At 47.2% G+C, this 27618-nt stretch overlaps 1 protein-coding gene across 5 annotated transcripts; it reads right to left on the bottom strand.

Annotated features, from left to right (window-relative positions):
* Positions 1 to 608: 608 nt before the first annotated feature.
* On the bottom strand, positions 609 to 26786 carry HMOX2 (heme oxygenase 2). 5 transcript variants are annotated; one of them, XM_082429080.1, is made up of 6 exons: positions 26656 to 26786; positions 5453 to 5579; positions 3421 to 3538; positions 2561 to 3052; positions 1490 to 1616; positions 609 to 1400 (listed from the first exon to the last, which is right to left on the bottom strand). In XM_082429080.1, exons 2-6 carry the CDS (start codon positions 5536 to 5538, stop codon positions 1273 to 1275), a joined length of 951 nt encoding a protein of 316 aa, XP_082285206.1. In that variant the 5' UTR covers positions 5539 to 5579; positions 26656 to 26786; the 3' UTR covers positions 609 to 1272. The 5 variants fall into 5 exon arrangements, 4 of the variants coding, with proteins under 4 accessions (XP_082285206.1, XP_082285205.1, XP_082285207.1 ...); XM_082429079.1 differs by having other exon boundaries at positions 26622 to 26772; XM_082429081.1 differs by lacking the exon at positions 5453 to 5579 and adding an exon at positions 24704 to 25031 and having other exon boundaries at positions 26622 to 26749.
* Positions 26787 to 27618: the final 832 nt, after the last annotated feature.

The raw sequence follows: 27618 nt of genomic DNA, 5'->3' as shown, positions 1-27618 counted from the left end.
TTACTGATAACATGTAACCCGCCTCCACACCACGCATCCACCCACGGGGTCTGCAAGCTGGAGACCCCCAGCTAGAGCTCAGGGTCATCCCACCCTGCAGGGAGGTACCCTCGCTCCCTTAAGCAAGACAGAGCCACTGGGGTTGAGGCTACTGGGGGTGGGCAGGCAGCTGGGCCCGCAGGTTCTGGCCGGCTCTGCCTCTGCCCCTCATCTGACTTGTGAAGGCAAGTGGGCTCGGTCAGTTATTGAAAAAAGTGTCCCCACCATTGAACCCTTTTCTGAGTAAAACTTTCACAGATCCTCAATATATAAAACCGGTAATAAATTCCTATTAAAATAAATACTTCATTTCTATTTTAGACAATGAATTATTATATAATTATATGCTCTTATCTTAGTTATTAAAAAAAAAATTCAAAAAGTAGGAAAACTCCAAAGCACTCTGAGAATTAGAAAACCGCGGGACCACATGGACTTTAAGGGTCTCTGTGAGATGGTCACAGTGACTCCGCCCTGGAGAGGTGCGCTGCTGGAACGTGACCAGCAGTATTGGGAGCACGTGAGGGGCTGCCAGGGGCCATCGAGAAGGATGACATCACACCAGGAAGGAGGGAGGCAGCTGTCAGAGTCCATTTTATTGAGTGCAGTAGCATTTCCACAGGTCAGAGGAGACAGGCCACGGGCAAACAGACCCCACTCAGGTTTCTGCTTGAGAGGCATGAGGACTGGCTACCCAGGACGGAGCTCCCAGGGCCTCTGAGGCAGGGTGCGAGCCTGGCTTCTGTCCTCTTCCTGGCCCCCGCCCCCAGGAGAGGTCCTGCAGAAGAGCAGCCACATCTAGGGAGCCCCCCAGACCCCAGGGCTATGGGAGCCTGAACTTGCTAGCTACCCCACTCCCAGCAGGGGAAAGATACCCACCTAAATGCCGACACGACGAGAAAGAGCAGAGGGAAAGAGGCTTGGGGTCAGAGGTGTGGGTGCCCCGGCAGCAGAGCTGGTTCCAGAGGCCCAGGCTGGCCCGCTGAGCTGCGCTGGCTGCTCCTGCTGCCATGGCCTGGGGGCTGCAGGGAGGGTGGGCCTGCACCCAGGTCAGCATTTGGCCCACAGATGGGATGCTGACAGGCAAAGGCTTTAGCATCTGGCTTTTACTGGTTGCTTGTTTTCTCAAGCCCAGCATTAAAAAAAGTCACCTGAGGTGGTAGTTTGGTCGTGGGTGGAGGTGAGGGCGGGCCAGTGGTCAGGAGGAGGGTGCCAGCGTGGGTGGTGGGTCCTTCACATGTAGTACCAGGCCAAGAGGCCGGCAGCCAGGGCCACGCTGGCGGCCAGAATGAACTGGAGGCTGGGCTTGCTCAGTACGGCCAGGACTGTTCGGAAGGGGCAGCTGCTGCCCTCCAGGGCACCTGCATGGCAGCACCAACAAGGGACATGGCATCAGCGGGGGACACGGACACAACCACCCTGGGGGGAGCTCAGGACACACGAGACCTACCTTTGTCTTGTTTAGCAGCGTAGTAGGGGCATTTCCGCACATCTCCTTTCCCATCGTGCACAGGGAGCCCGTCCTCCAGGGTCTCTTTGGCCAGCAAGGAGCCAGCCTGGTCCAGTTCACTGAATATCTGCAGGTGCAGAGGATCGACGGCCATCACTGGACTGTGTATCCTCTGTTTTCAAAGAAAAATCTCTCCCCCCCAGACACAGAGGGAGCTGGAGCAGGCGAGGCTTGCTCAGGAGTGCAGAGCAGCAGCCCCAGTCCGTGCCCCGCCACCGAGCTCTGGGAGGTGTGGCCGCACCTGTGCTGCCCAGACTGACAGCCCACAACTGAAACTACCAGGGAACAGATAGGAGGAGAAAGCAAAAGCGCTGCCCCAAGACACTGTGTGAGCACTGGTACTTCCCTATTTCCAGCTGCTGGGTATTTTTAGCAAGAAACAACAGAAAAAGAGGAACATGGGAGAATGAGGCCCTGACAGGGCTGACCTAGCCTGAGTGGCCCTCAGAGGCCTGCTGAGAGCAGAATAGAGGGCTGCCAGGCCTGTGGTCAGGCTGGCGCTTCACCACCTCCCGTGGCAACTTTCCTGGTGCTGAGGGCTGGGCCTGGGCTCTGGACACAGAATCAGCCTCCCCAGACTTGGGCCCATCTAACAGCTACTTGTAAACTGAGTCATTCTCACTCTCCTTGATTCTCTCCCTGAACTTATCAAGTAGGACTTTTCATAGCAATCCTTGCTAAAAAGGGGAAACCCATTCCTTAAGACCAGGATCCTGGGGTGAGAGGGAGGGAGATGGCTCTCTCCTTCCCAACCCCTCAATGTGCTGGGGCCTCGCCTTCCCAAAACACAACACACAGGCTATCAAACAAGGCAGAGCCATGACTGGGTTCGTGCTCTCTGGCCTGTTTGGTCCCTTGACTTTCTCTCGGGCAGGCTGTAGCTCCTCTGTCCTAGCGCACTGATGCCCATTTGGGCAGCTCCTCTGTCCTAGTGCACTGATGTCCATTCAGGCAGACCCAGGGCGGCCCCCCGCGGTCAGAGGCCCCTTCCCGCCTGACCCCTGGCAGTACCTGCATGTTGTACTCGAAGGCCTTGTTGGCCTCCTCCACGATCTTCTCTTTGGTCTTCAGGTTCAGGTCCAGGGCGTTCATCCTGGCCCGGTAGAACTGCTTGAACTGCTGTGCATTGTCCACATTCTCAAACAGGTAGAACTGGGTCCCTTCCCCTGTGCTGGGGAGTTTCAGGGCCCGCTGGGCCACCTTCTTCAGCACCTGGCCCCCTGAGAGGTCCCCCATGTAGCGGGTGTAGGCGTGGGCCACCAGCAGCTCTGGTTCATCCTGCCCCACGTAGTGGATCCGCTCCACGTACTTCCGGGTGGCCTCGGAGCACTGCGCCTGCTCCTCCCAGTCCTCACCATAGAAATACTCCATGTCCTTGATCAGCGCCGCCTTCCGGTGCAGCTCCGTGGGGAAGTACAAGGGGGCAAAGGCTGGGTGGTCCTTGTTCCGGTCCATCTCCTCCTCAAGTGCCGAGTATGTGAAGTACAGTGCAGTGGTGGCCAGCTGCCGAGGGCGATGGGGAGACCATGGGAAAGGGGGACCTTGGCCGGCAACTCCCGAGCCCACTGCCCACACTTCTGAGCAGCTGTAGACAAAGGCTCGAGTAGCACCCACCTCCATTCCCCAAAGGCCTACTTTTATACAGTGAATTATTTCACATGCGCAGGAAGCTTTTGTTTCTTAAAGGAATGACACGGTGAATTCTTTGGAACATGGATCACTTCCTTTACATCACTATGTTATTCCACTTAAGACATGAAACCACAGCCTGACGCTGAGAAAGCATGGGAGTATGGAGAAAGGCTCCAGGGGGGCTTCCTCATGGGACTAAGGCCCCCAGCCCGACCCAGTCCATGACCTAGGGCACAAACCTTAAACAGCTCCTTCCTGATGTTGCCTTTCAAGAAGTCCTTGACAAACTGGGTGTTTTCTGCCCGGTCATGTGCTTCCTTGGTCCCTTCCTTCAGGAGCTCGGAGAGGTCCACCATCCTATGGAGAGAGCATGCGTGTGTGAATTAGCGCTTCCCAGCTCTAGGCTGACCACTTGCTGAGCTAGAGGCAGAGGCTGCTCAGAAACTTGATTCCAGCCTCTTACCAAGAAGCACAGGGCAGGCAGACGTGAGTCTGCTCCAAGGACTTGGGAGACGCTCTGGATGACTGTGACCTACTCCTCCACAGTGTCTGTGTCTCTCTGAACCACCCAAATGAATGATGCTTTGCTTCTGTGGCCCCCTAGTGCCCGAACAAACACACACCTCTAATCCTACCACAGCGTGTGCTGGCTTCAGGGAACAGACAACCTTTGGGAATGTCTCTCCCGGAATCCACACCACTGAGAAGGACTGACCGTGCATCTCCTGGGGTGGCCCTGCTGCTTTCCTCCCACCTTGGACCCACAGTGTCTTCAGGATTACATGTGGCTGGGTCCAGGAGTAGGAGGATGCAAATGAAATCAAGGCCGGGGAGGTTAGAGCCAGGACCTAGGTTTGTGCTGCTTAACAAAATTATGCAGGATGGAGTGGTGCTGACAGATGCCAGTAGCCAGTACCAGACAAGGTGGAGAACACGCTGGGTGGGGGCTCACGTGCGTCCACACAATCATCTACTAGAGCGAGAAAAACTTGACCTCTCGAAGCCCAGCCTCTGTTGGCTTCTTTAGGAGACTGGATCATATCACTCATGTGCTGACAATATTTATTATTAGCAATTATTTCAAGATATAAAAAAAGAACTTTGCTGGAACTCTACTCACTGCTCTGTGGTGACCTAAATGGGAAGGAAATCTAAAAATGAGTGGATATATGTATATGTATAACTGATTCACTTTGCTGTACAGCAGAAACTAACACAACGTTGTAAAGCAACTATACTCCAATTAAAAAAAAAAGAACGTGAGATATATACATAGATAGATAGATAGATATACACACACACACACATACACATATATGGAATGGAATATTACTTAGCCACAAAAAATAATGAAATAACGCCTTTTGTAGCAACATGGATGGACTTGGAGGGCATTATGCTAAGTGAAATCAGAGAAAGACAAATACTAAATTCCACTTACATGTGGAATCTAAAAAATACAATTAGTGAATATAACAAAAAAGAAGACTCACAGATATAGAGAACAAGCTAGTGGTTACCAGCGGGGAGATGGAAAGGGGGAGGGCAATATAAGGGTAGGGGACTAAGAGGTATAAACTACTATGTATAAAATAAGCTACAAGGATGTATTGTACAACTCAGGAAATATAGCCAATATTTTGTAATAACTATAAATGGAGTATAACCTTTAAAAATTGTGAATCACTATACTGTACACCTGTAACTTATATAATATTATACATCAACCATACTTTGATAAATAAATATTCAGAAAAAAAAAAAAAAACTTTGCCAATGACAGGGCTACAAGGAGAGGCTAAGAACAATGAAGAACAGGCCCAGGTAACTAGAGGCTTTGAGTGATGAACTGGTCCTCCCCAGAAAGGAAAGCCCTGAAGTTAGAGTTGCTCCCACATTCGAGGGGATGGGAGACACTGGAAAAGGTGCCAGCTTTGCCTCTGATTACCCTTTCTCACCCCAGATGACAAAACGCTTAGAATTTTAAGAAGAAAAAAGGACCAGGAATACCATCAAGTTCCACTATTCAGCATTCCTAGCAGTGCCCGTCCTGCCTCCTCGTATGATGGAGATGACGGTGAGAAGGAGCGGGCAGAGCGCTGAGCAGCCCAGGGTGCCATATGCTGTCTCTGCAGTGCCAGCCTGGTGTCCAGGGACCACAGCAGCATGACCCTGACCACACTTGGTGCCTCCAGCACCTGAAGCCAGGTGTGCTGGGCATGGCAGGCCCTGGGCCCACCTGACTCAACATGGCCAGCCCCCATCGCTCACCTGGTGTGGTTTTCTTCTTCTGGGGCCCCAGAGCTCTTTTTCTCTGGCTCATCCACCCCCTCTGAGGTCTCCAGTTCCGCTGACATCGTTGCCAAGTGTGGTTCTTCCTGCTCTCACTACTCTGGTCCTGCAGAGACATGAGGAGCAGGTGATGCGGCGCCCACGACAGTCACGTCCCCCAAACACCTGCTGGTTCTGCTCTCCCCTGAGCAACATAAGCAAGGAGTCACCCACGTGCCTCAGGAATGTTTTCGTTAAAAATAAAGCTTTGCCGTTACTGGGACTATATCTGCATATGGACAAAATATGGACAGTGGTGATAGCATTGTATTGATGCTGAACTTGCTGTTTTTTTTAATTGCACTGTGGTTAGTTGAGAGAATGTCCTTGTTTTAGGAAACACATACTGAGGTATTCACAAGTAACAGGGCATACCACCTGCAACTTATCGTCAAATGGTTCAGAGACAGAGAAAAAGAGCAAGCGTGCGTGCGCGTGTGTGTGTGTACAGGCACGTACATGGAGGGGGGAGGACACACAAGTAAAGCACATGAGGCAAAATGCTGATGGTAAATCTGGATAAAACATACACAAGAGTTCTATGTACTATTCTTACAACTTTTCTGTATTTCTGAAATTATAGCAAACTTAAAAGTTATCCAAAACATAAAATAACAAAGAAAACATCATTTTAAAAAAAAGAGCAATGCAGCAGCTCTCAGTGTGGCAGCAAGCTCATCTGAGCCAGCCCAGCCTACCTATTAAAGGCAGGTGGCCCTGTGCAGAGAGAAGCAGAGAAGCACACAAAGTGGAACGTCGAGCCAGGCCATTCAGAGCAGCTCTGCTTTATAGCAGAGCTGCTTGAAAGGCCCCTGACAACCTGCATCAGCTACACTGAGTCACCACGCAAGCAAACTGTCCCCAGCCCACTCCAGACTCTGCCCAGCTGAAGGAAATAACAAGTTAGCCAATCGGTGCCTGCCTTCGTCAGCCAGGGAGATACGGCCCCAGAACACAACAAGCTCACCCTCCATCCTGGCAGTGCAAAGGGGTGGGAGCCCATCTGGGAACTTTCCAGATGAACAGCAGCACAGCTGCACCAACAACTAACACAGTAACGCAAGACCAGGGCTACCAACTCAGGCCAAATCAAGCCAAGAAAAGAAGAGACCTTAACTTTCTACCTCAAGCAGCATCTACTTACTGAGCATTACTGAGCTCTACCCAGAAATAGGTACTTCTTTGTTCAAGGAGAACAAAGAATTATAAGAAATGGTCTTTGAAAGGTATAAAGAAGGCATAAGGGTCCTTGAAAGGTATAAAGAGTAAAAAACAACCTCTATCTCACCCCACAGATACAACCACTGTTAGTATTTTGCTAAATATCCTTAGTTTTCTCTAGATAACATCTTCTTTGTTATCTTTGGGGATATTATAAGGCATGGTTTTGCTCAGCAGGATCTTTCTGAACCTTGTCTCACCTTTAGATGTAGTATTTATACAATGGGATTAATGATAGGAAGGATTAAGTGAGAACATGGAAGCACAGTGCCTGCCACTTGGTAAGCACTAAGTAAATATCAGATATAATGGTTTGTACTTGCCCAAGAACACTTAGAAAATAGCAGAAAGTTAAATAAGCCAGACAAAGCATGGTACCATTTCTATGTACAATCTTTAAAAAAAAAAAAAGGTTCAGTTCATAGAACACAGTGGAATGGGGGTTGCCTGGGAGTGGGGGCAATGGGTAATGGCTGGTAAAAGGGTACAAATTTTCAGTTATAATATGAATAAGGTCTGAGAAGCTAATGAATAGCATGGTGACTATAGCTGATAATAGTGCACTGCGTAACTGAAATTTGCTAAGAGAGTAGATCTTCAGTGTTCTCACTTAAAAAAAAGGCAGGGGCTTCCCTGGTGGTGCAGTGGTTAAGAATCCGCCTGCCAATGCAGGGGACACTGGTTCGAGTCCTGGTCCGGGAAGATCCCACATGCCGTGGAGCAACTAAGCCCGTGCGCCACAACTACTGAGCCTGCACTCTACAGCCCGCGAGCCACAACTACTGAGCCCGCATGCCACAACTACTGAAGCCCGTGTGCCGAGAGCCCGTGCTCTGCAACAAGAGAAGCCACCACAATGAGAAGCCCGCACACCACAACGAAGAGTAGCCCCCGCTCACCGCAACTAGAGAAAGCCCGCGCGCAGCAACGAACACCTAACACAGCCAAAAATAAATAAATAAAATAAATAAATTTATTTTTTAAAAAAAGGTAAATATGTGAGGTGATGGATGTGTTAACTTAATTGTGGGGATCCTTTCACAATGTATGCATCTACCAAATCATCATGTTGCACACTTTAAACAATTACAATTTTGTTTGTCAATTGTAACTCAATAAAGCTGAAAAGAAGAGAGAAAAGAAATAGCAAAATATAGAAAATGGGACCTTCTTTTGACTCCAAATTAGATACACTCTCCTCTATCAAAGTGCTGGTGACGGTATGGTGCAGACCATCAACAACAGATGGGATCTGGGGTGGGGGAGAGGAAGTGCCTCTAGATCAAGCAACAATATGAACAAAGCTAGAAACTGTACAGTCCACAGAGATGGTGAAAGGCTGCCCAGCTATGTGTCCTCTTTGAGGGGTCAAGGTAGACTCTGCCAACTGTGGAATAAGCCCCACATAGCTTCCCCCAGCTTGTTCATACTGACCCAACTTTACAGACTTCTTTTTTGGCCACACCACACGGCTTGTGGGATCTCATGGGATCTTAGTTCTCCGACCAGGATGGAACCCAGGCCCTCAGCAGTGAAAGTGTGGAGCCCTAACCACTGGACCGCCCGGGAATTCCCCAGACTTTTAAGAAAGAACATCTGAGCTCCACTCCCTTAGGGACCCTGAGAGCCACAATTTGTCCCCAGCTGCTCGGCACTCAGACTGCAGAGAGGAGAGGGTGCTGAGATGAGAGTTCTAGGCTTCCCAGAGGAGAGAGGCTGCAGTAAAAGGCCCCAGAGGCTCTAGGCAGGTGCACGGCCACACTGAGGACACGCCCCAGGCACCTGAAGACTGCAGCCCCCATGCTGCTTACAGGAAAAAACTAAAATCAGGCAAAGACAAGAACAAATGCCATTTGGTTGCCTAGGTTACCAACTGCAGTAACAGGTAAATTCCTCCACCTCATCAACATGCTGCACAGCAGTGACTGTATGAGTGATTAAATCTGACCATTGACTGTTTTACTTGATGATAACTGCACATTCTGGGAGGTGTAGTCACTTGAGCAACAAGGCTTCTGCTCCTCTTAAAAACACAGAGGAAGGGAAAGCCAGCTTTCCTCCAGTGCCTGTCGTGGCATTTTTTTTCTCAGCAGCACTTTATTTGTTCCAGTCCCCCCTCAGGCACACCCTCCGCCCACCCTCTTCAACCTGGTCCTGCCCAACAGCCCCTAATTCCCTCCTCCCAGCTCTCAGGAGGCCCGACTCTGCCCCCAAGGGCAGGGCCACAGCTGTCTGCTTCACTGCTGTAGCTACAGGGCCCCAAAAATAACAGGCTCTCCATAAATACTTGTTGAACAACAAATCCAAAAGAAAGAAGGTGGGTGTAACGAGTGCCGCCAACAGTAGGCATCCGTGGCCAGCAAAGCACACTCTGCGGTCCACTACTTCAACAGGTTCTAAACTCAAAACACGGTTTAAGGATTTTGCTTTGAAAGAAGGACAGATACCAGCTTATTCCATCCCAGCGGCAAGAATACTGAGTCCTTACGCAGGCTAAAAACTCCATCTGGCAGCGAAGGAGAACACTCTCAGGAAGGCTCAGTTAGTACATTCAACCCACACAGGCTCGGTGCCAGCAAGAGAGCTGTGTCCATTCTTGAGGCCTGGCCACTGTTCCTCAAGGGAGTGGCCTGGGGTGCAGCATTCAGGAGCCACCTTGCACGTCAGAAACAGAAATCACTTCATTCTCTGAAAAGCTACGTGGCCAAACTTGGTCAGGCTGACTTCTACACTCAAATCCTTTTTTCTTTGTAGGAACCACTGTAATCCCTAGAAAATCAGAGGCCAAATCATAAATGTGGAACCTTTCTAGACTTCAACCTCTTGTTATCAACATGAAGCTGCCCCAACCCCCCAACAAAAATGAAAACAGAAAGATCCCAAAATATTCCACTGTGGGAAATACACTTCAAGAATTATTAATAGTAATCTGTACCAAAATGATAAGTAGCCATACTATGACGTTTGAAAAAAGTCACACAGCCTAACAATACAGGGCAGGGCTACTCAAACAACAGTAAACAATGGAATCCTGGCACCACAGCAACAAGTTGACTGGGCTCTACCCCTGCATAAAGAAATCTACATAAACTTCTTTGTTAAAAAAAGGCCCCCAAACACTGACTACAACTATCTACAACTAAGTATACTGATGGTGACAGGAAGGGAATTTGGAAAACTATGAATACTTGTTACTTGTTGGACTTTTTAGCTAACTGGCTCCTTCTTTCATATAAAGTGGCTCAATTCTCTTGAAAGGGGGGAGGGAAAGGCATGGGAGAAGGGAGGGACAGAGAGAGCAATTGGACCAAGGAAACCAGCTAAGACCCTGTACTGTACCAAGTGGTCACCAGGAAGTCCCCTGGGCCCTTTACTTTGCTCTTACTAATTCTAGAAAGGTCGATTTGCCCTCTCTCTCTCTTCTACTTCCAGAAAACTGTGACTCTCTTTATAAAATCTACTTCCACAACTCCATAATTCCTGTACTCCTAGCTGTTCACATGATCACTACTGGTTTTCACTCCCACACCTGATCTGAGAGAAGTGGCAACAACGTCCTGATCACCAATGTTCCCTCCTGTGGACCTAGCCCAGCAGAGATCCACAACACTCATTTCAAAGCCTCTGCCCTGGTAAATGACAGGCTCAAGACTCTAGGGCTTCTGAAAGAACAGTCATGTTCAAAGACGTTAAATCCTCCTCCATAGAGACTCACGTCAGCAAATCTCAGGTCAGTCAGCCTGGGACACGGCTGCCAGATGGAAACATAATCACCACTCCTTCCCCACCTGGTGATCCCAAAAGACACAGTGGAGACTTCATCCGTAACAATTCTTTTTTTCATTCGCGTTCTTTTTCTTTGCCCAGGAAAACCACAACTGAGGGAAGGGGGCAGGTTGCTGAGCCTGGCCAGAACTAGAGAGGAAGGAGGGGGAAAGGGGGAGGAAAGGGAGGCAACCAGCTCCCTGAAATTAGAACAGTCCTCCTGCCTGACTGGAATTGACAGTGACCAGCTATCAGCTACCGCAACTCATGGGATGCCCACAACATGAGCTAGTGTTGTTTTCCCACATACACAGAGGAAAGCAGCCAGAGGGAAGGTGAGCGGCTGCTCCCTCCCTACCGAATGGCTTCCTACTGGGCACCAGAAGTCCCTGCCTGCCTCCTAGAAGGCTGCTGGCGGCTCAGAGTTCAGTCCGGTCTAGAATTGGCGTCACATTTATAAGAGGTGATTATTCTTCAGCTTCCACAAGTGCCATCAGCCTGTTTCCCACCCATTAAACTAGAAGCATCCTACAAGACAGATCAAGACTCCCTCATACTCTGAATTTCTCAGAGTCCAATACCATGTTCCAAATCATGTACAGCACAGCACCCTGAGAAGTCTCCATCCTGAGCTGTAATTGTTGCCAATGCATGAATGAAATGCCTACTGACAAAGCGAGCTAAATGAAGGGGGCGGGTGAGGGGTGACAATAAAATATGGATTAAATTCTAAAACACCAAGTAAAATAATAAAAAATTTAGTTGGGTACTACGTCTCTGAATTAAATGGTATGAAATCTAGTTTTATTTTCCTTCAAATCTGACTCCTTCCCTCCCTCCTTCCCTCCTTCTCCCCACCTCCACCCCTCTTTCTGGTGGTCTGGTTTTTTTCTAACTAATGACTTGTTTATAATTCCCATGCCTCTGAGCTGGCCAAGGCCATTCTCACCTCACAGGGCCCAGCTGGGTTGTCGCCTTCATTTAGGGGCCAGTGTTGTGCTTTTTCTGCTGCTCCCCCAGAGTCCTCTCCCAGGGCTGAAGCAGCCCAGGGTCTCCCCCGTAGTCCCCGCCCCGGGCTGCTCTCCCCACATCAGAGGTGGACACTGACTCCCTGGCCCCTCTGACAGCACCACACAGGCCCAGTCCCGCGTCCTCTCTCCCCTTGCCCAGCAAGGCTGCTCCTCACCCGCCGGCCTGTAAGGGCAGGCGCCTCAGCAAGCTCTGACTCCTTTTCTTAGCCAGTACTGCTGGTAATGAGGCCTCTGGTTTCTTCTGTCTCCAGGTGCCTCAGGTCATTGGTACAGCTTTCTTCCCAGAGCCCATGGAGATGTGTTTGTGCGTTTTCCACTCTTCTGGCTGAACTAATACCTTTCAACTGTATACATCTTTGTCTATGATCTCACCCCACCCACATATTGTGACATTCAGGAGGGTCATAGTTAAAAACGATGCATCACCTCTCACAGAAACCATGTACAATATGTGCACCACAAATGTTTTCAGATGATAAACACAGAATACAAGAGTCCAAGACACCCCCTTTCCTGGACTATAGGATTTGTTCCTTCTCTACATCCCCTTTTCACCTTTGAGAATACCTGTTTCTGTTGAACAATCCCATAATCAGGCCAAGTCAATTCTTAATGGTGCCACACACTCCTATCAGGCAAGCCTCAGCAGATATAAAGAAATGGGTTGTTGTGCTTGCTTCGGCAGCACATACACTAAAATTGGAACGATACAGAAAAGATTAGCATGGCCCCTGCGCAAGGATGACACGCAAATTTGTGAAGCATTCCATATTTTTTCCAATAAAGATGTTAAAAAAAAAAAAAAAGATATGGGTTGTTTACCCATCATGCAAGTTCTTTTCTGAATATCTGTCTACACAAAAAGAGTAAATTCTAACATCCTACTTCTAACCCTATATATGATCTGGGGAACAAACAATGCTAGGGCTACTGTGGAGGGAGAGGGAGCAGGAGGGAGGAAGCCAGGGGGCAGGAAGGTGCATCTCTTCAGAGCCTCCAAATCTCTCCGGCTTTCTCCATTTTTCACCTGTAAAATGCAATGAATATCTGCCCAGCATTCAATAAAAGACTATTACCAGGATCAAATAGGATAATGACTATGAAACCACTTTATAACAAATGTTAATGTTACAAAAGGAATTGAGAATAAACTCAGAACTGTTTACTAGCTGGTCTACCCTAGGAGACACTCCTGGTGAGCTTTTTTCAGATGCTAGGACACCAGGAAATTCTCAACAGGGGGAAGAAGCCCTGTTCCCGGATGCAACGTGGAAATAAACTTGCTCTCCTCAGCACTGTTTAAAATCCAGTATCTATAAGCGTAAACCCTGCACCAAGGGCCAGTTTTGCACCCCAGCTGGCATATGGATGTGAAGAGGAGGTGCAACCTGTTTTCTGTAGCAAATAGCCTTGACATTCCCTGCGCTGCTCCCAGACCTCAGGGAGGGCTGGAATGATGCAGGGGAGGGGGAGCTCAGTGGACCTGTCAGTTTACAGGGGCCACTTTTGGGCTCCCACTAACTGTTGATTATTGCTCTAGATCCAGCTCACCTTCGGGAATGGAAAGGTAGCTGGGCCCTGCACAAAGGGTATGGTCTTTAGAGTTAGAAAGATCTGGGTTGGAGTTCCAATGCTTAGTAGCTCCATGGCTATAGGTAAGTCATAACCTTCTGAAGGCTGAGTTTCATCATCCATAAAACTGGGTAACAAAACTCTCTTTGCTCCACATTCTCGAGTGTGCTGTGAGGACTAAATGAGCTAATGTGTGCACAAGTGCTTCATGAAACTCAACGCTGCTCAAATGCTGATGATCTCTTGAGAAAGTTGTTGGCGAAAATGGGCAGCTGGGTGATTCTGAAACACTGAGGAAGAATGTGAAATTTGGTGAATCCATGGGTAATTCTGGGCAGGTCACACCTGAGGACTTCTGACTCCACCCTCATCCTCTGACAGTGTCAGGAAATGGGAATTCCTGCTCTTTCTGAGGTGAGACCTGTGACCACTGAAGCTAGAAAATCCACACTGCAGATGCTGCTCGATGCTAGCTAAGCTGGAGGTTGGGAGCGGTGCACAGGGTTGACTCGGCTCTAACCCTACAAAGCAGTGATAAGAGGGGCCTCTCAAAACCCTGAGGAAACCACATCATCTAGATCAATACCTTCTGAGCTTGTAGAATAAATGACCTGAGGTCTCTGAACTCTGGTGCAGCCACACCTCAGGAAATCTTACACACAAGCTTCACCCACTTCATTTTGATCACTGGGTGAATTCAATCCCACAGTTCATTGAATGGATGACTATTAACCTCCTGACAAAGAGCAAGTTCAGACAAAGAATCCTGGAAAAGTGGGGAGTCCAGGGACACAAAGCTCTTGCGTCAGATTTACTCAACACACACCTGCACATTTGGGCAACAAGCAACCAGAAAGCAACTAAGGGCACTAGCCTCTTAGTAACCTCAAAAACTGGCGTGATTCAGGAAGTCCAAGACTTCTCTGGCAGGCTTTTTTCACTGTGGAGGGGTGGGCTCATCTCTAGCACATTCTAATACAGCTGAGCAAGAGTTCAAAAGCAGACACTGGGACGAAACCTGAAACACTGAAAAGAGCAGAGAAGAGGCCAGAAATCTACTGCTGCTGGCACCAAAGACGCCACTTCCTACTACAAATGAAATAAATACAAGACCTGCCCTGTTCCCTGAGTGCCACTGGGTCTCAGGGCTGAGAAGACAAGACTCTTCAGTCCCATGAGAAGGACCTGGAGGGGTGGGGGCTGAAGTACTGACTGACTTCTAAAATGGTTAGGCTGGGATTTTATAAGAACAAAGCCTAGGCACCAGACATCTACAGGGCTGGTTGTAACAGAGTAAATGCTGGTGGGTCATCCCCATCAAGCAAAAATCATTCCAACTTTGGAACAATCTTGAAAGCACGTGTTCTGTGGGTTAAGTGGTCAGCCACATTTCCTTTCACTCAGGTGTAACAACTGTCACCTGTGACTTCAGCTTCTCTCATAAATGATGACTACAAATAGCATTTGGGAGTTGAGGGAGAGAGTGGATGATTAGGATGCTTCTGCTGAATTTCCATTTTGGAAAACCTAGAAGTGCTATGGGCTCCCAGGTAATTTCCTCTGTACAAACAGGATCGACAGAACCTAAGCAGCATCCCTGCAGGGACCAAAGGCCCTCAAGTTCACCCAAGAGAGGGTGGTGCAGAGGAAGAGCACCAGACTAAAGTCTAACAGATGTGGACACACCAGGCTAAGTCACTTTCGAGCAGAATCCCATGACTATGAAGGAACTAAGATCAAGAGAATTAAGTAATATGGCCAAGGTCACTCAGAGTAAACAGTGGAGCTGGGACCAAACCTGAGTCCTTCTGAATGCAAGGTGATTCCTCCTGTGTACCTCAGTGGTACATGTACCTCAGTGGTACATGAACGTGAAATTAGTAGGCTGTCACGACAGACTACTAGCAACATGGAAACTGAGGTTATATTACACTGCATTTACGCTCACAGTGGAGGGGTTTGCTAAACCACTGAGTGCCATTTGTTTTTTTAGTATGAAAAGTGAGCTCAGTCCTATGATTTCTGAGAAGTAAATGCTCAGGCTCCCATTTGAAGTTTCAGAAGCTGCTGCTGCCCATCCCCACAACTCTCATCTTGGCTCACTCAGAATACAGGGCAACCCGAGAAGGCTGTCCCCTGGCGAGCCCTGCTTTTGTTGAGTAACACGGCAGGCCAAGGCTGGAGATGGTTGGTCCCAAGGGGGAGGATGGCGCCCACTCCATCCCCCCACCCCCGCCACCACTCAGTGCCTGGAAGGAAGCAGCCAGATCTGCCAGGTCTTGGTGGACGATGAAGCCAGAGGCCCTGGGGCATCCCAACACCAAGAGGAAGTCACAGTAGAGTCTGCACATTTCTATAGTACCTATTACCATAGTAACTACAGAGAAATAGAAGACCTGGTTTTAAGAATCTGAAAGCGTGTCCTCCCTGTGTTAAGTGTCTAAGACCTATTCAGTCCTATCTTTCTGTCTACTGAAAATACATCTGCCTTTGAAACAGCAGTGTGATGGATAGGAAGTACATCAACATAAACTTCTTATAAGATTAGCAACTCCATAGGCCAAGGCATTGGTCAATCTAATGAGGTGGCTCCTCTGTCTCACTGTGGACCTGTTTGGGATCTTAACATATTTCCACAGGCCTACAGAGTTAGGTATCATTCTCAGGCTTTTTCACGACTGCCTAGATTCTGGCAGCAGGGGAAGGGGTGGGTGAAGTGGTGGCAAGGAAACAAGCCCTGACCAAGAACGGGCAACTCCAAGAGGCTGGCGCTGTCCTCACAGGCTTGCGTCTATGGTGGCAGGGGACCAGCAGCAATAGCTACTGGACTTGCTTAGAGTAAGAGGCTCGGCTTTCCCAGCGTTCCCAGCAGGCCCTGCCTCCACTGGAGGAGCGGTCAGGAGCACAGAGCAGGCAGCCTGCTGCCACTCGACTCTCTGGTTCCCTGTACTAATAAATGAGGCAACAGCTCCTAGGAATGGGGGTGCGCAACTGTTTTCCTCAGTATATCTGGCCTATTTGTACATGGATGAAAATGTCCCCTAGGAGTAGCTAGGAACTAGAGGGTAGAAAAAATATACTGTAGGTGATGTGAAGTTATCAGCAGTTAGTTGTAACAGCAGCCCTCTCTTCCACTCTAAAAAGCATCCAGAAGGAGAGCTGACTTATAAGGATAATCTTTAACTCAATAAAACTTATATTTTGAACAACAAAATATTCACAAATTTCACTGTTAGTAACAATTTACTTGCAACACCCCTCAAAACCATACTTGAAAGGCAGAAAAATCAAGGTGGCACAGTGATTACTTAGCAAAATGCCCTCAAACTCTTTTTCTAGATACTCTAGCTCTTCCTTGAAGCCTTCTTGGATCCAAGGTAAGAGATAACAGATCATCACACATTACTCTACCTGGTCTGTCCGTGAAATTTCCACAGCCATGTGCATTAGTTTCCTCACCAGGACGAAGTGCCCAGGACACAGCCTCCCCATGCAGTAGTCACTGGCAGTAACTCAGCATATGTATAAACGTGACTATTAACTTAGATACAAATATAAGTATTTGTATTTCGGTATACATCCTATGACATGCAGGCCAAATCCCTCCATCTCAAAGTTTCTAGAAGATGGGCTCAACAAGTCTAACAGCAGCCATACGCACAGAAGTCCTATCTGCACAGCACAATGCTAATGTGCTGACAGGACACCAAAGGAGTTGAGGCAATGACTGAATTGCATGATGATCTCTAGAGCCGGCCTACGGTAGGCGCCCAACAAACCTGACCTGAACTAAGCCCAGCCAAGAGAGAATCCACTGCCACACACAGGCTGAGAGGCAGCATAGGGCTGTGGTCAAGGCACAGGCTCTAGTCAGGCAGGACAGAGAGAAAACCCTGGTTCCGCTGCACACCTGCTGGGTGGCCCTGGACCAGCTATCTCTCTGAGTCTCAGTTTCTTCATCTGTAAGGATAGTAATAACAACTCTGCAACGAAGGTATAAAAATTAAATGAGATAATTTACTTATAAAACTGCCATATAGTATGATGTTGATTAATAAACTAAATAAAGTGTCACTTAAAGTTAACAAATGTTCCTGTATACTTTTAGTTAAGAAATGGAAAAACCCCTGTCTCTATGAAAGGCCCTACAGGTAGCATCAAATCTATACTGGGGTCACAGACTGAGCTGAATGCTCACTGTAAAGAACCTCTGTTTTCATTCTGATAACACTAGATACCAAGAAAGGAACAGAAAAACCTTGGAATTTCTAGCAAAATAAATTTTGCAAAGGACCTAAAGGAAGATAATCACCAGAGTTCAGTTCTTTTAAGGAGGCTCTGAACATGAGTTACGTGAAGCCCCTCCATGCCACAGAGGGTCAGGCTCGGGGACGGGACATGTTACTGTTTTGTTTCTTTAGAGCAGCTCATCACTGTAAATAGAAGTTTAGGTAAATGAAAAATGTACTTGAATATTCTGATTTCCATTTAGGTCTCTTGCCAATCAATCCCTAACCCAGCGGTTCTCAGATGCGGGCCGTTTTATCCCTCAAGGGACATTTGGCCATGCCTGGAGACATGTTTGGTTGTCACAACTGGAGGATGGGCTGTGCTACCGGCATCCAGTGGGTCTGAGGTGGGTCTGATGCTGCTCAACATCCCACAGAAAGCACAAATGTGCGTACACACACACACACCAATAACAACAATAATTATCCAGCCCAAAGCGTCAACAGCACCAAGGCTGAAAACCCTGCTCGAACCTCTCATCCCTTCATCAGTTTACAGAGACAAGAAGAGCTTTGTTTTCACACTAAGCTTCACACCATCCATCACACCTTCATGAAATATCCTTTACAGAGATTTCTGGGAAAACTGAATTTCCACCAGAAAACAGAAGAGGTTGTAGGTGGGGCAACTTGGCACTGCCCACAGATGACAATGAAAAGGGTCACAGTACCTTCCTGGGAATAGGACTGATTTGTATTTAGATCACTAGGAGGCAAAACCTATAAAGCAGGCTCAGTAACAAAGCCAGGCAGAGGTGAAGCCCTGATAGAAATGTGCTCACTGACTTCTTGGAGGAATAGAACATAAAACTGGGAGAAAATCTAATTATTATTTATCAGTCTGGTGTCTGACTGACAAGTAGGCTAAGAATGAGAACTAAGCTCTACTACCAGGTCTGCGCTAGCTAGCTGTATTACACAACTGCCCTGGAACTCCAACATCCTCATTTATAAAATAAGAGGCACTTCTCAGTGAGCTGCAGGGAAGATGGTATTTAACAGGAGGCAGAGCAGGAAAGACTGTGGGCTTCCCCAACCCATTTCAGACAGAGCAGCTCCCCTATTCCTCTGAAAATGGAGTTGTACTGCTTCTAAAAATAAGGTCTAGATAACAATGAGCTGGATGATCTTGGAGGCATGCTGTTACATTAAGAGGTACCTAAGTAAGCCTTTCATGATCTATTACAGCACTTGTATTCTGTTACAGTATTTATTTGTACACGTCTTTTTTCCAGATTATGGCTCATTTATCTTTGTCTCCTACTGCCCAACACAGGGTACCTACCTAATCAGGGTTTGCTGAGTGAATAGACAATTTCCAGAATGTAAGGTATTCTCAGAATCAAGGTGTTCTCAAAGAGCAGATGACAAAGAGAACATTTAAAAGTGAATCCCAGAAATAAGAAAAATGGCTAGCTAGTGAGTAAGCATCTTTGAACAGCATTTTTACTGCAGAAATTTCTACTGATGGAGGGTGGGGGGTGACACGGGCCTTGTAGGGGACCAAGCACATGATGCTCTGTGCTCAAATAGCTCACTGAAAGAGAAATGTTGCACTGCATTGGTTTTAAACTGGCTTCCTGACATTCTACAGATACAACTATTGACCACACACCTTTTAGATTTTAAGGACTTTGAAAGCCTGATTAAGAGCAGAATACTGCCTTACCTTTTTTTTTTTTTTTTTTAAAGAAGTGGATAGGCGGGACTTCCCTGGTGGTCCAGTGGTTAAGACTCTGCACTTCCACTGCAGGGGGTGCGGGTTTGATCCCTGGTCAGGAAACTAAGATCGCACATGCTGCGCAGTGTGGCCAAAATAAATAAATAAATAAATGGATAGGCAAAATTTTAACAGTCCAGGTAACAAACGCTTACCAGCACTCCTCCACCCCATGCATGCACAAACCACCAACCCTTCCTCCTGTCCACCTCTGTGAAAACCCTTTATTCCCCCAGTTGGCTTTAGAGAAGGGATTTCACAGCAGCATTCTCTTCATGTTCGTTAGTCTAGCGAAGGGGTCAACCTTCTTTTAACATGCCCTTATCCTGTCTTTAAGCACATTTTGGAGGAAATACACCAAGGCATTAGGTTATTATTGCAAGGGGGAAAAGCAAAATGCTACAGTGACCGCAATTTACCAAAAAGAAAATTAAAAAACAAACAGCATCTTGCCACTGTAAAACAAATAACTTCCTGTTCCATGAGGCAGCCTGCACAAAATACATAAATTAAAGATACATGGAATGGGTGCCTGTAATTCCCAAGAGGTCTCCAGAACTGATCAAACATCACTGTCACCACTAATCATTATCGAGAGGAAACTCAAATAGCCCAGAACATCTACTGCTGACTAAGGACCTGATTAGGCAATAACGAATGAATAACTAGGGGGAAAAAAGGTAGACATGATGGCGAGGGCAAATGTCAAGAAAGGCAGAGAATCATGTGCTCCAGGGCTTTAAGAGGTATGCTCACCCCTTTTCCCAAACCAAACCCTACACAGAAGGCCAACACATGGAGCAAGTACAGTGGAGCATCCACAGTTAAAGCAGTCAGGGCAGGTGGGGGGCGGGAGCTCAGCTCCTCCTCCGCCCTCAGGAGCCCTGAGCTCAGCATGCTTTGCTGGCTGTGGTCTGGGGCAGCTAGGGCACTCACTCTGAAACAGACGGTTTCCATTTCCCGCCGTGTGTGCTAAGTGACGGCAGCTCTAGGACAGTCTTTTAGGTCTGCATGTCCAAAGCAGCAGAGGGAAGCTGGTCTTGAATTAGCCACTGTTCACAGACCTGCCCAGGGCTCCCTCCACTCTCTCATACCTTGTTTCCAACAGTCTAGTAGTTTCTGAAAAACGTCCTGACCTTCCAAAAAGCATGTGATTTCTGTGCCAACTCACCCCCTCCCCAACACTCCTACTTGGCTCTACCTCTGTATCACAGACAGGTACACATTCTAATCGGCTGCACTCGACTATAAGGTCCCTGAGGGCAGACCTGGAGCCTTACCCACACCAGTCAGGTAAGGGCACTTTAGCTGCCCCACTCCTGGGAACCAGATTAGACCACTGCGTACGTGGGAACATGCTGTCCTTTGCATGAACACTCAAGTATGTCCCATGACACTTGATGTTTGGTAGAAGGCTGCTTGTTTACAAAGGAATCCTACGGTTTCTGTCTCTAATCTTCCACGGAAATACCTCCTCATCTGAAGATACAAATTCACAAACGTGCACTTCTGAAGATGGGTAGCAAGGGTATTCGTCAGAATATAACAATCATTAGCCTTTTGAAGTTGCAAATCCCTTTGAAAATCAGATGAAGACTTCAAACTCTCTCTCCAGAACAATTACATATTTAAAAAATGTTGCCTATGCTATTCCAGAGCAACCACAGGCCCCTGAAGTTCACCTGTGGACCGAGAATTCAGCTTAAGAATCCCTATTCTAGACGAGTTACTTTATGAGAGACATTCCTTTTGTGGGTAATATGTTTTCAGTAAAACCCCTTAATGCTTATTCATTGAAGAGGGGTTTCCCCTCCTTCCTTCTTTTCTCTTCCTACTCTGTCTTTTACCTAACCCAGTGGGTTTCATTCAAATTATCATCCTTTCCACTTCTCAGCTCTTCACTTTCTTGACCTCGCAGAATACTGAGTGTCAAAACAACAATCAAACCGTACAAAGTGAATTTACTGTTTTGCACCTCCTCAAGGTGACTGCCAACCCCCTGTGAACAAGGACTGCTGGGTTTGCTGTTGTTTTTGTACATCCCCTCAGTGCCAATAGTCTGCACACCATAGAGGCAAGACATGTGCCAAATGGGCAGATAGATAGCTTCTTTGTCCTTCTACCTGTAGGCATTTCCACTTGAATGTGTTGACTTTAAAATCTGGGCATAAGTCCCGGAAAAGCCACATGCAAAGGGAAGAAAGCATAACCTAGAGCAGCCAGTCACCCCACTTTGTTCCTTCTGGGTCCGCCAGTAAGACTTTTTGCAAACACAAAAAGTGTTACAAAACAAGACAAACATGACACTGAGCCCAGACACTTAGAAATTTTGCTGAGGCTGACAAAAACCCAAGTGTGTCAGAGGAATAGTGTTTCTGTTTATTTGTTTTTGTTTTTGAATATTTTGGTTTTTTGGCCCCGAGGCATGTGGAATCTTAGCTCCCCAACCAGGGATCGAACCCACAACCCCTGCATTGGAAGGCGAAGTCTTAACCACTGGACTGCCAAGGAAGCCCCAGAATAGAGTGTTTTAAAAGTTATTTTCTAATTAGTGGGATACCTGTTACTACTAAGCAAAGAGAAGGCATGACTCTCCCCTTGCCTTCCTGTAGAAAATCAAGGGAGTAAAGGTTTAATGCCACTTCATTACGTCTGCTTTTCTCATCTGCCTTCAAACACTACTCCCTAGCCCCCCCTCCCAACCCACACTCAGTTTTGCTCACTGATTCTTCCCCTTCATCTGCCTGCCCTCCTCCAAATTGCCCTGGAAATAGTTCCAGGTGACAACAGCTCCTCTGCAGCAGCTCCTAGTGGTCTTGCCAGAGAGAACAGCAGATCCAGTACTAAGGAAGGCATGTGACATGCCATCTTATCATCAACAAACACTTATAATGCTCATGGGCTCTACGACTACAAAGAGGCCTAAGATGTTCGGGACCTCAAGCAGCTTTCAACTGAGAAAGAGAGAGAGAGAACTAGAAAAATAAATAACATAACAGGTGTATTATATTATAAATGCTAACTGTGCAGTACAGACAACAGTGCTAAAGATGGAGCCTTATGTTCCAGATTTTCCAGGACAGTTCTGACTCAAACATCCTGTCTCACCAACTCCTTCAGTATACCTGTATGCTCAGACTATGGGTCCCACTGTTTGGCATAATAAATACGATCACCCCAGTGACTGAGAAGGCAGGTCAGCCAACTAGATTAGCTAAAAGCATGATGGCAAATTGTTTTAATCATGCTAGCACCTTCCCACAGCCCTGAGGTAACTGCGGGATTGAATATAATACAAGACAGTGAAACTTGAGGCTTCCAAGACTGAGAGCGCTCACTGGGAGAAAGGCAAGAAGCTGGGAGTATTGAGAAAAAGTCAGGCTGGCGGGGTGCTAGACACCTGCCTCTTTATGCCATTCTTCCCCAAAGCCCTTTTAAAGTTACTGAGAACTATGACAATAATTAGGCTTACGATATTCCTGGGAAGGAAACAAATCTATTCGTGTGACAAAAATCAGTTTTTCCCCTAAGTAGAGAGAAAAGAATATCCACTTGCTGGGCCTCTGGCAGAAAAGCTGACCGCAGTCACTGTGTGCAGCAATCCGCCCTTTCTGTCCTCTCTGCTGTCTCCTTCCTCATGTATGCTGTCGCTTACTTCTCTGCCTTCCTACCAATCTACTCCCTCTTCCATCCAGCCTGGGCTTTAGACAAGGAGGCCCCAGACAAGAATCACATGGGAAACTTTAAAAACACATGTTCCCAGGCCCAACCCCAAACTTAGTGAAATAGAAAAGTTTGGAAACCCCTGTCTTAGATTGAAAAGCAGCATTCAAGGCACTCAAGACTTGAAGGCTCATCAAGTATTAACCTCATTTTTCAGACACAGAAACTGCAGCTCAAGGGGTTTAAATGTTTTTCTCATGATCAAAAATATACCACAGCTTCCTTTTTGGGGAGAAACAAACTGTTTATTTTTCACTCTTTCTAATATAAATTAATATGTATGTATTTGGATACACATACGCACATGTAAAACAACATTGTCTAGTGTTGAATAGTTGTTTGTGAGTGAAAATAATGGTTATAAATTGATTAATCAGCTCAATTTTGTACTTAACAATCCAATCATTTTGAAGTGCAAACAAAAAGTTAGTGTATATGTAGACTTTCAGAGAGAGAGATACTTAAGCACACATTTGAAAAAAGAACCCTCCTCAACATCACATCATTGAACAGCAAGAAGACACGCAATCTGATGCAATTCCTACTCCAAAAGCAGACTAAACACCCTTGGATTACTATTAAAATATTTGATTAAAAGAAATATATCACATAGGGAAATGCACATTTGCTAAAAGCCTTTTAAAATTACATCAAAGCAACATTAAAACCTGCTCACTGAGAAGAGCCTCATGAATTTAACTGCTGTTTTGAAATGCCTAGTTAAGGTTTAGAGTATTACCTTGAAAGGTCTGACTACAGATGTGGCTGATATGACCACCCAGAAAGAGTTCCTGGCTCCACTGCAGTCAGCCATGATCGCAATTTAGATGCAGTCCTCTGATGGGCTGATTGCAAATATATTCCCTTTATAATAGCTATGAACCTCTAAATTATCTATAGTGAACTCCAAAACCATTGTTATTCTTAATGGAAAGACACTGGTCATACAGAAAGGATTTATGAATAAATGTAACTGCATATCCTGTAAACATATGTAACATTGCTAGAACAGACCATCAGTTATGGGCTGCTGTATTTCAGTACTGTGTGTCAGATTTATTAGAAAGTTTAAAAGAATTTAAAGCCAGCTGCCTTCATTAGCTGGCTTTACAATGTGTAATATAATGGGAGACATCTTATGGTAAATAAATGAAGTCAATAGGGAAAAGTAAACCTTGGAGTGAACTATCACAGAGCACCCGAGTGGTCACCAGAGTGAAATAACTCCCATATAAAAAAGAGGAAGACCCCAGCATAAGCAGTTATATTAACTGTTCCAATTAAAGATATGCCCCCCCCCACTCTCTCTCATTGCTGGCAAGAATTAATCAGTAATGGCACTGCTTCTCAGCAGGGCAAAAATACCCTGAAAGACTATTCAGATTACAATAAAAGGCAGAGCTTTCATCCTATACTTTTACACAAACCTAACAAATATAATAAATTAAGTTAAAAAGCAAATAACCTTCACTGTGTTCAACACAAAAGGAGATGTGACCCAGATCTCGTAATTCTCCCATTAACTAGTATCAGAAAAAGAGACTGCATTAAATGTCTATTTATAACTTTTTAGTTAACTATGGCCAATAATATACAAGGAGGTAATGTATTGTTCAAATTTTTCATCTTTCTCTCCAAGGAGTTACAAACTAAATTCCGAATTTTTCAAAAATATCTTCCTCCTAGAGGAGTGATATTTCAGTTTTTGGTGCAAACCTGATACAGAGCCCAACTATCCTATGAAGAGAGTCAGCTTTTAAAAAGAAACCAAAAAACCAAGGTAGCCCAAAGGCCCCAGCTATTTTGCTTTTCAACAGACTCAAGGAACGGTAAGCCAAAGGCAATGAATACTTTACTTTCTGTAATTCACCTTCTCCTTGGCATTGTCATTTCTGGAGTAGCTCATACTCCTGACTCTGGTGACTCACAGCATATCATCTCATTGGCCCAGGCAAAGGAAAAAAGGAAATCAAGTCAGACAATGCGGGAATCACAGATTTTTTCCTCTTTACATCCCCAGTCCGACGAGGTCACTCAGTAAGTGTGTTTCCAAGCTCCCTCGAATTCCATACCCCGACCAGTATTTTGGCGTAGGTACTGTATTTGAAAACTTTTCCCAATTTCACCAAGTAAACTTGAAATGCCCAACTGAACTGTGAGCTCTTGGTAAGCTTGTGATGTCTTGTCTTGTGATGTTTCTTGAAAAAAACATAATGAATAAAGCACAGATTTAGGGACTTCCCTGGTGGTGCAGTGGTTAAGACTCCGCCTGCCAATGCAGGGGACCCGGGTTCGAGCCGTGGTCCGGGAAGATCCCACATGCCGTGGAGCAACTAAGCCCGTGCGCCACAACTACTGAGCCTGCGCTCTATAACCCGTGTTCCACAACTACTGAAGCCCGCACACGTAAAGCCCGTGCTCCGCAACAAGAGAAGCCACCGCAATGAGAAGCCCACGCACCACAACGAAGAGTAGCCCCCGCTCGCCGCAACTAGAGAAAGCCTGCGCACAGCAACGAAGACCCAAAGCAGCCAATAAATAAATAAATATAAAATAATAATAATATTTTTTTAAAAAGCACAGATTTACTCATTTATATTCCTTATCCTCCTCCTCACAAAAGAAAACCTAAAAATTTTAATATGGCAGTTAAAATTTTAATCAAAACACCTGGTTAATGCCTAACAGAAATTCAAATACATAAAACCAGTAAGCTCCCTGTTTCCTTCTACTTGGGAGGGCAGTTTAGGGGGAGAGGGAAAAATGTCTAGTTTAAGTAACATAATCCATTTCCAATCTCCATGGCTCTGTTTAGGAAAGAGCATGGGATCTGGGAGCAGACCACCAGGAACAAGACCACCTGTGCCATCTTCTTGATTGTGGGATGCAGGTTAAATCTCTTAACTTGAGATTCATCATTAAACCCATTTCACCTGTGGGAGAACTATCAACTCACAGGGTTTTGTTAGGGGCTGAGAGTGAGAGGGCTTCCTGAACTGTAGAGCACCATAGGATGTTTATATTTTTTCAGTCATGCTCCGCCTTGTGTGGTTCACAGAGCCATGAATACAAGACAATAAGGATGAACAGCCACAGGCCACAGCAACCGGTTCATCAGAAGTCACTTAAATGACATGACACAGGCCTTGTGCAAAGACTGCAAGGCGGTCCTGGCAGCTTTTACGGGACAATTAATACACCTAGGGCACTGCGCTTATGAGGTGACAGGTAGACTCCCTGCCAGACTAACCGGTTGCCCCTGACGTTGGTCCCTCGCAATCTGGCGGCCGCGGGTCACTCCGGAAATCAAGACAGTGACTCAAAGGACCCTAGTGAGTCAAGAGGTGACCGGACCGAGGTGAGTCAAGAGCAGGAAGGGCAGAGCCCCGGCCCACGCCAACAGCCTGGGCACGGCTCTCCGCCGCCAGGCCAGGTCGGGGTCCTCGCCGGCCCAAGGTGGACAGACGTGCAGGCTGGTCGGCCAGAGGCTGCAGGCCCCGCGGGAACGCCAAGTCCGCCCGCGGCGACCAGGGAGTCACCTCCCCCGGGGCACAACTACGCGAACCCGCGGCTTAGGCCTCCCCGGGCCTTTGAAACGCCGTCTAGGAAGCGGGGTCCCCCCGCTCGTCCCCTCCGGGCCGCCCCCCGCCCAGGGCCCGCCAGGGCTCCCTCAAGCGGGCGCTGGGGCGCAGCGGGCCGTGGCCGACCGAGCCCAGCTCCCGAGGGCCCGGGCGGGCCAGGCCCGCGGAGGAGCCCCGAGGGAGGTGCGGCAGCGCATGGACACTCACCGGCCGCGGACACTCACTGGCCGTGGACACTCACCGGCCGCAGTTCAGGTCCACCGCCCGTCAGCGCCGAGTCCGCGCGTCGCTCAGCGCCGCGGCCGCCGCAGCCAAGCAGGCAGCCCGACGTGCGCACGCAGAGGGGGAGGGGCCTGCGGAGGACACGCCCCTGCGGCGGGCAAGTGGCTGCAATCCCAGCGCGCTGGTCGGCTGCGGAAGTCGAAAGTGCTTGCGACTGAATGTTCCCATTCATTAGAGGGGGTGTTTATGAGGACGCCTCGGGGCTATGCGCTTTTCTTGTCCTTTGTCACCACCGCTTCAGGCTCATCTGGTACTGGGCTCCACCTGTCCCTTCTGTTTCAGCCACACTGATTTCCCGTCATTTCCTTAACCACGCGACTGGCTGCAGATTAAGACTGGTATTGTCCGGTACTGGCAAAGGTGTGGGGAATGAGCGGTATTTGCGGGAGTCATTGGGAAAGGGGGGACAGTTTGGCAAAAGGTCTGTTAAAATTCAGGATAGGCATTCTCTTTGATCCAGTACTTCCACTTCTGGGTAGCTGTTCTAGAGAAAAACAAGAACCCAAAGAGACACAAACAAGGGAGGTCATTGCAACAGCATTTCGGTGAAAACCTTGAAACAACCTAAGCGTCTATCAAAAGACGATGGGGTTGGGGTTGACAGGGGCACATCTATTCAACAGAGTTGTGCCGAATAAAAAGGAAGGGCAGGGAATTTCCTGGCGGTCCAGTAGTTAGGACTCCCCGCTTTCATCCCTGGTCGGAGAACTAGGATAACGCAAAAAAAAAAAAAAAAAAAAAAAAAGGAAGTGCAGACGCTGCCTTAAGGGAAGACATCAAGTAGAAGGGGGAAAAGCAAGTTGTAGGAAAATACAAAAATACATTCGAACCTAGAGATTGTCATACTGAGTGAAGTAAGTCAGACAGAGAAAGACAAATATATGATATCTCTTACATGTGGAATTTTTTTTTTTAAAATGGT

Source organism: Balaenoptera physalus, assembly GCF_965194825.1.
Source record: "Balaenoptera physalus genome assembly, chromosome: 16".
Lineage (NCBI taxonomy): Eukaryota > Metazoa > Chordata > Mammalia > Artiodactyla > Balaenopteridae > Balaenoptera > Balaenoptera physalus.
This window is presented reverse-complemented; position numbering and strand designations above follow the sequence as displayed.

Excerpts from the sequence above, each read along its gene's own strand:
- HMOX2 (XM_082429080.1), bottom strand. The coding sequence starts at position 5,538 with ATGTCAGCGGAACTGGAGACCTCAGAGGGGGTGGATGAGCCAGAGAAA. Across the intron at positions 3,539-5,452 it reads GAAGAAGAAAACCACACCAG|GATGGTGGACCTCTCCGAGC; the intron begins GTGAGCGATGGG and ends CTCTCTCCATAG. Across the intron at positions 1,401-1,489 it reads CGCTGCTAAACAAGACAAAG|GTGCCCTGGAGGGCAGCAGC; the intron begins GTAGGTCTCGTG and ends GCTGCCATGCAG.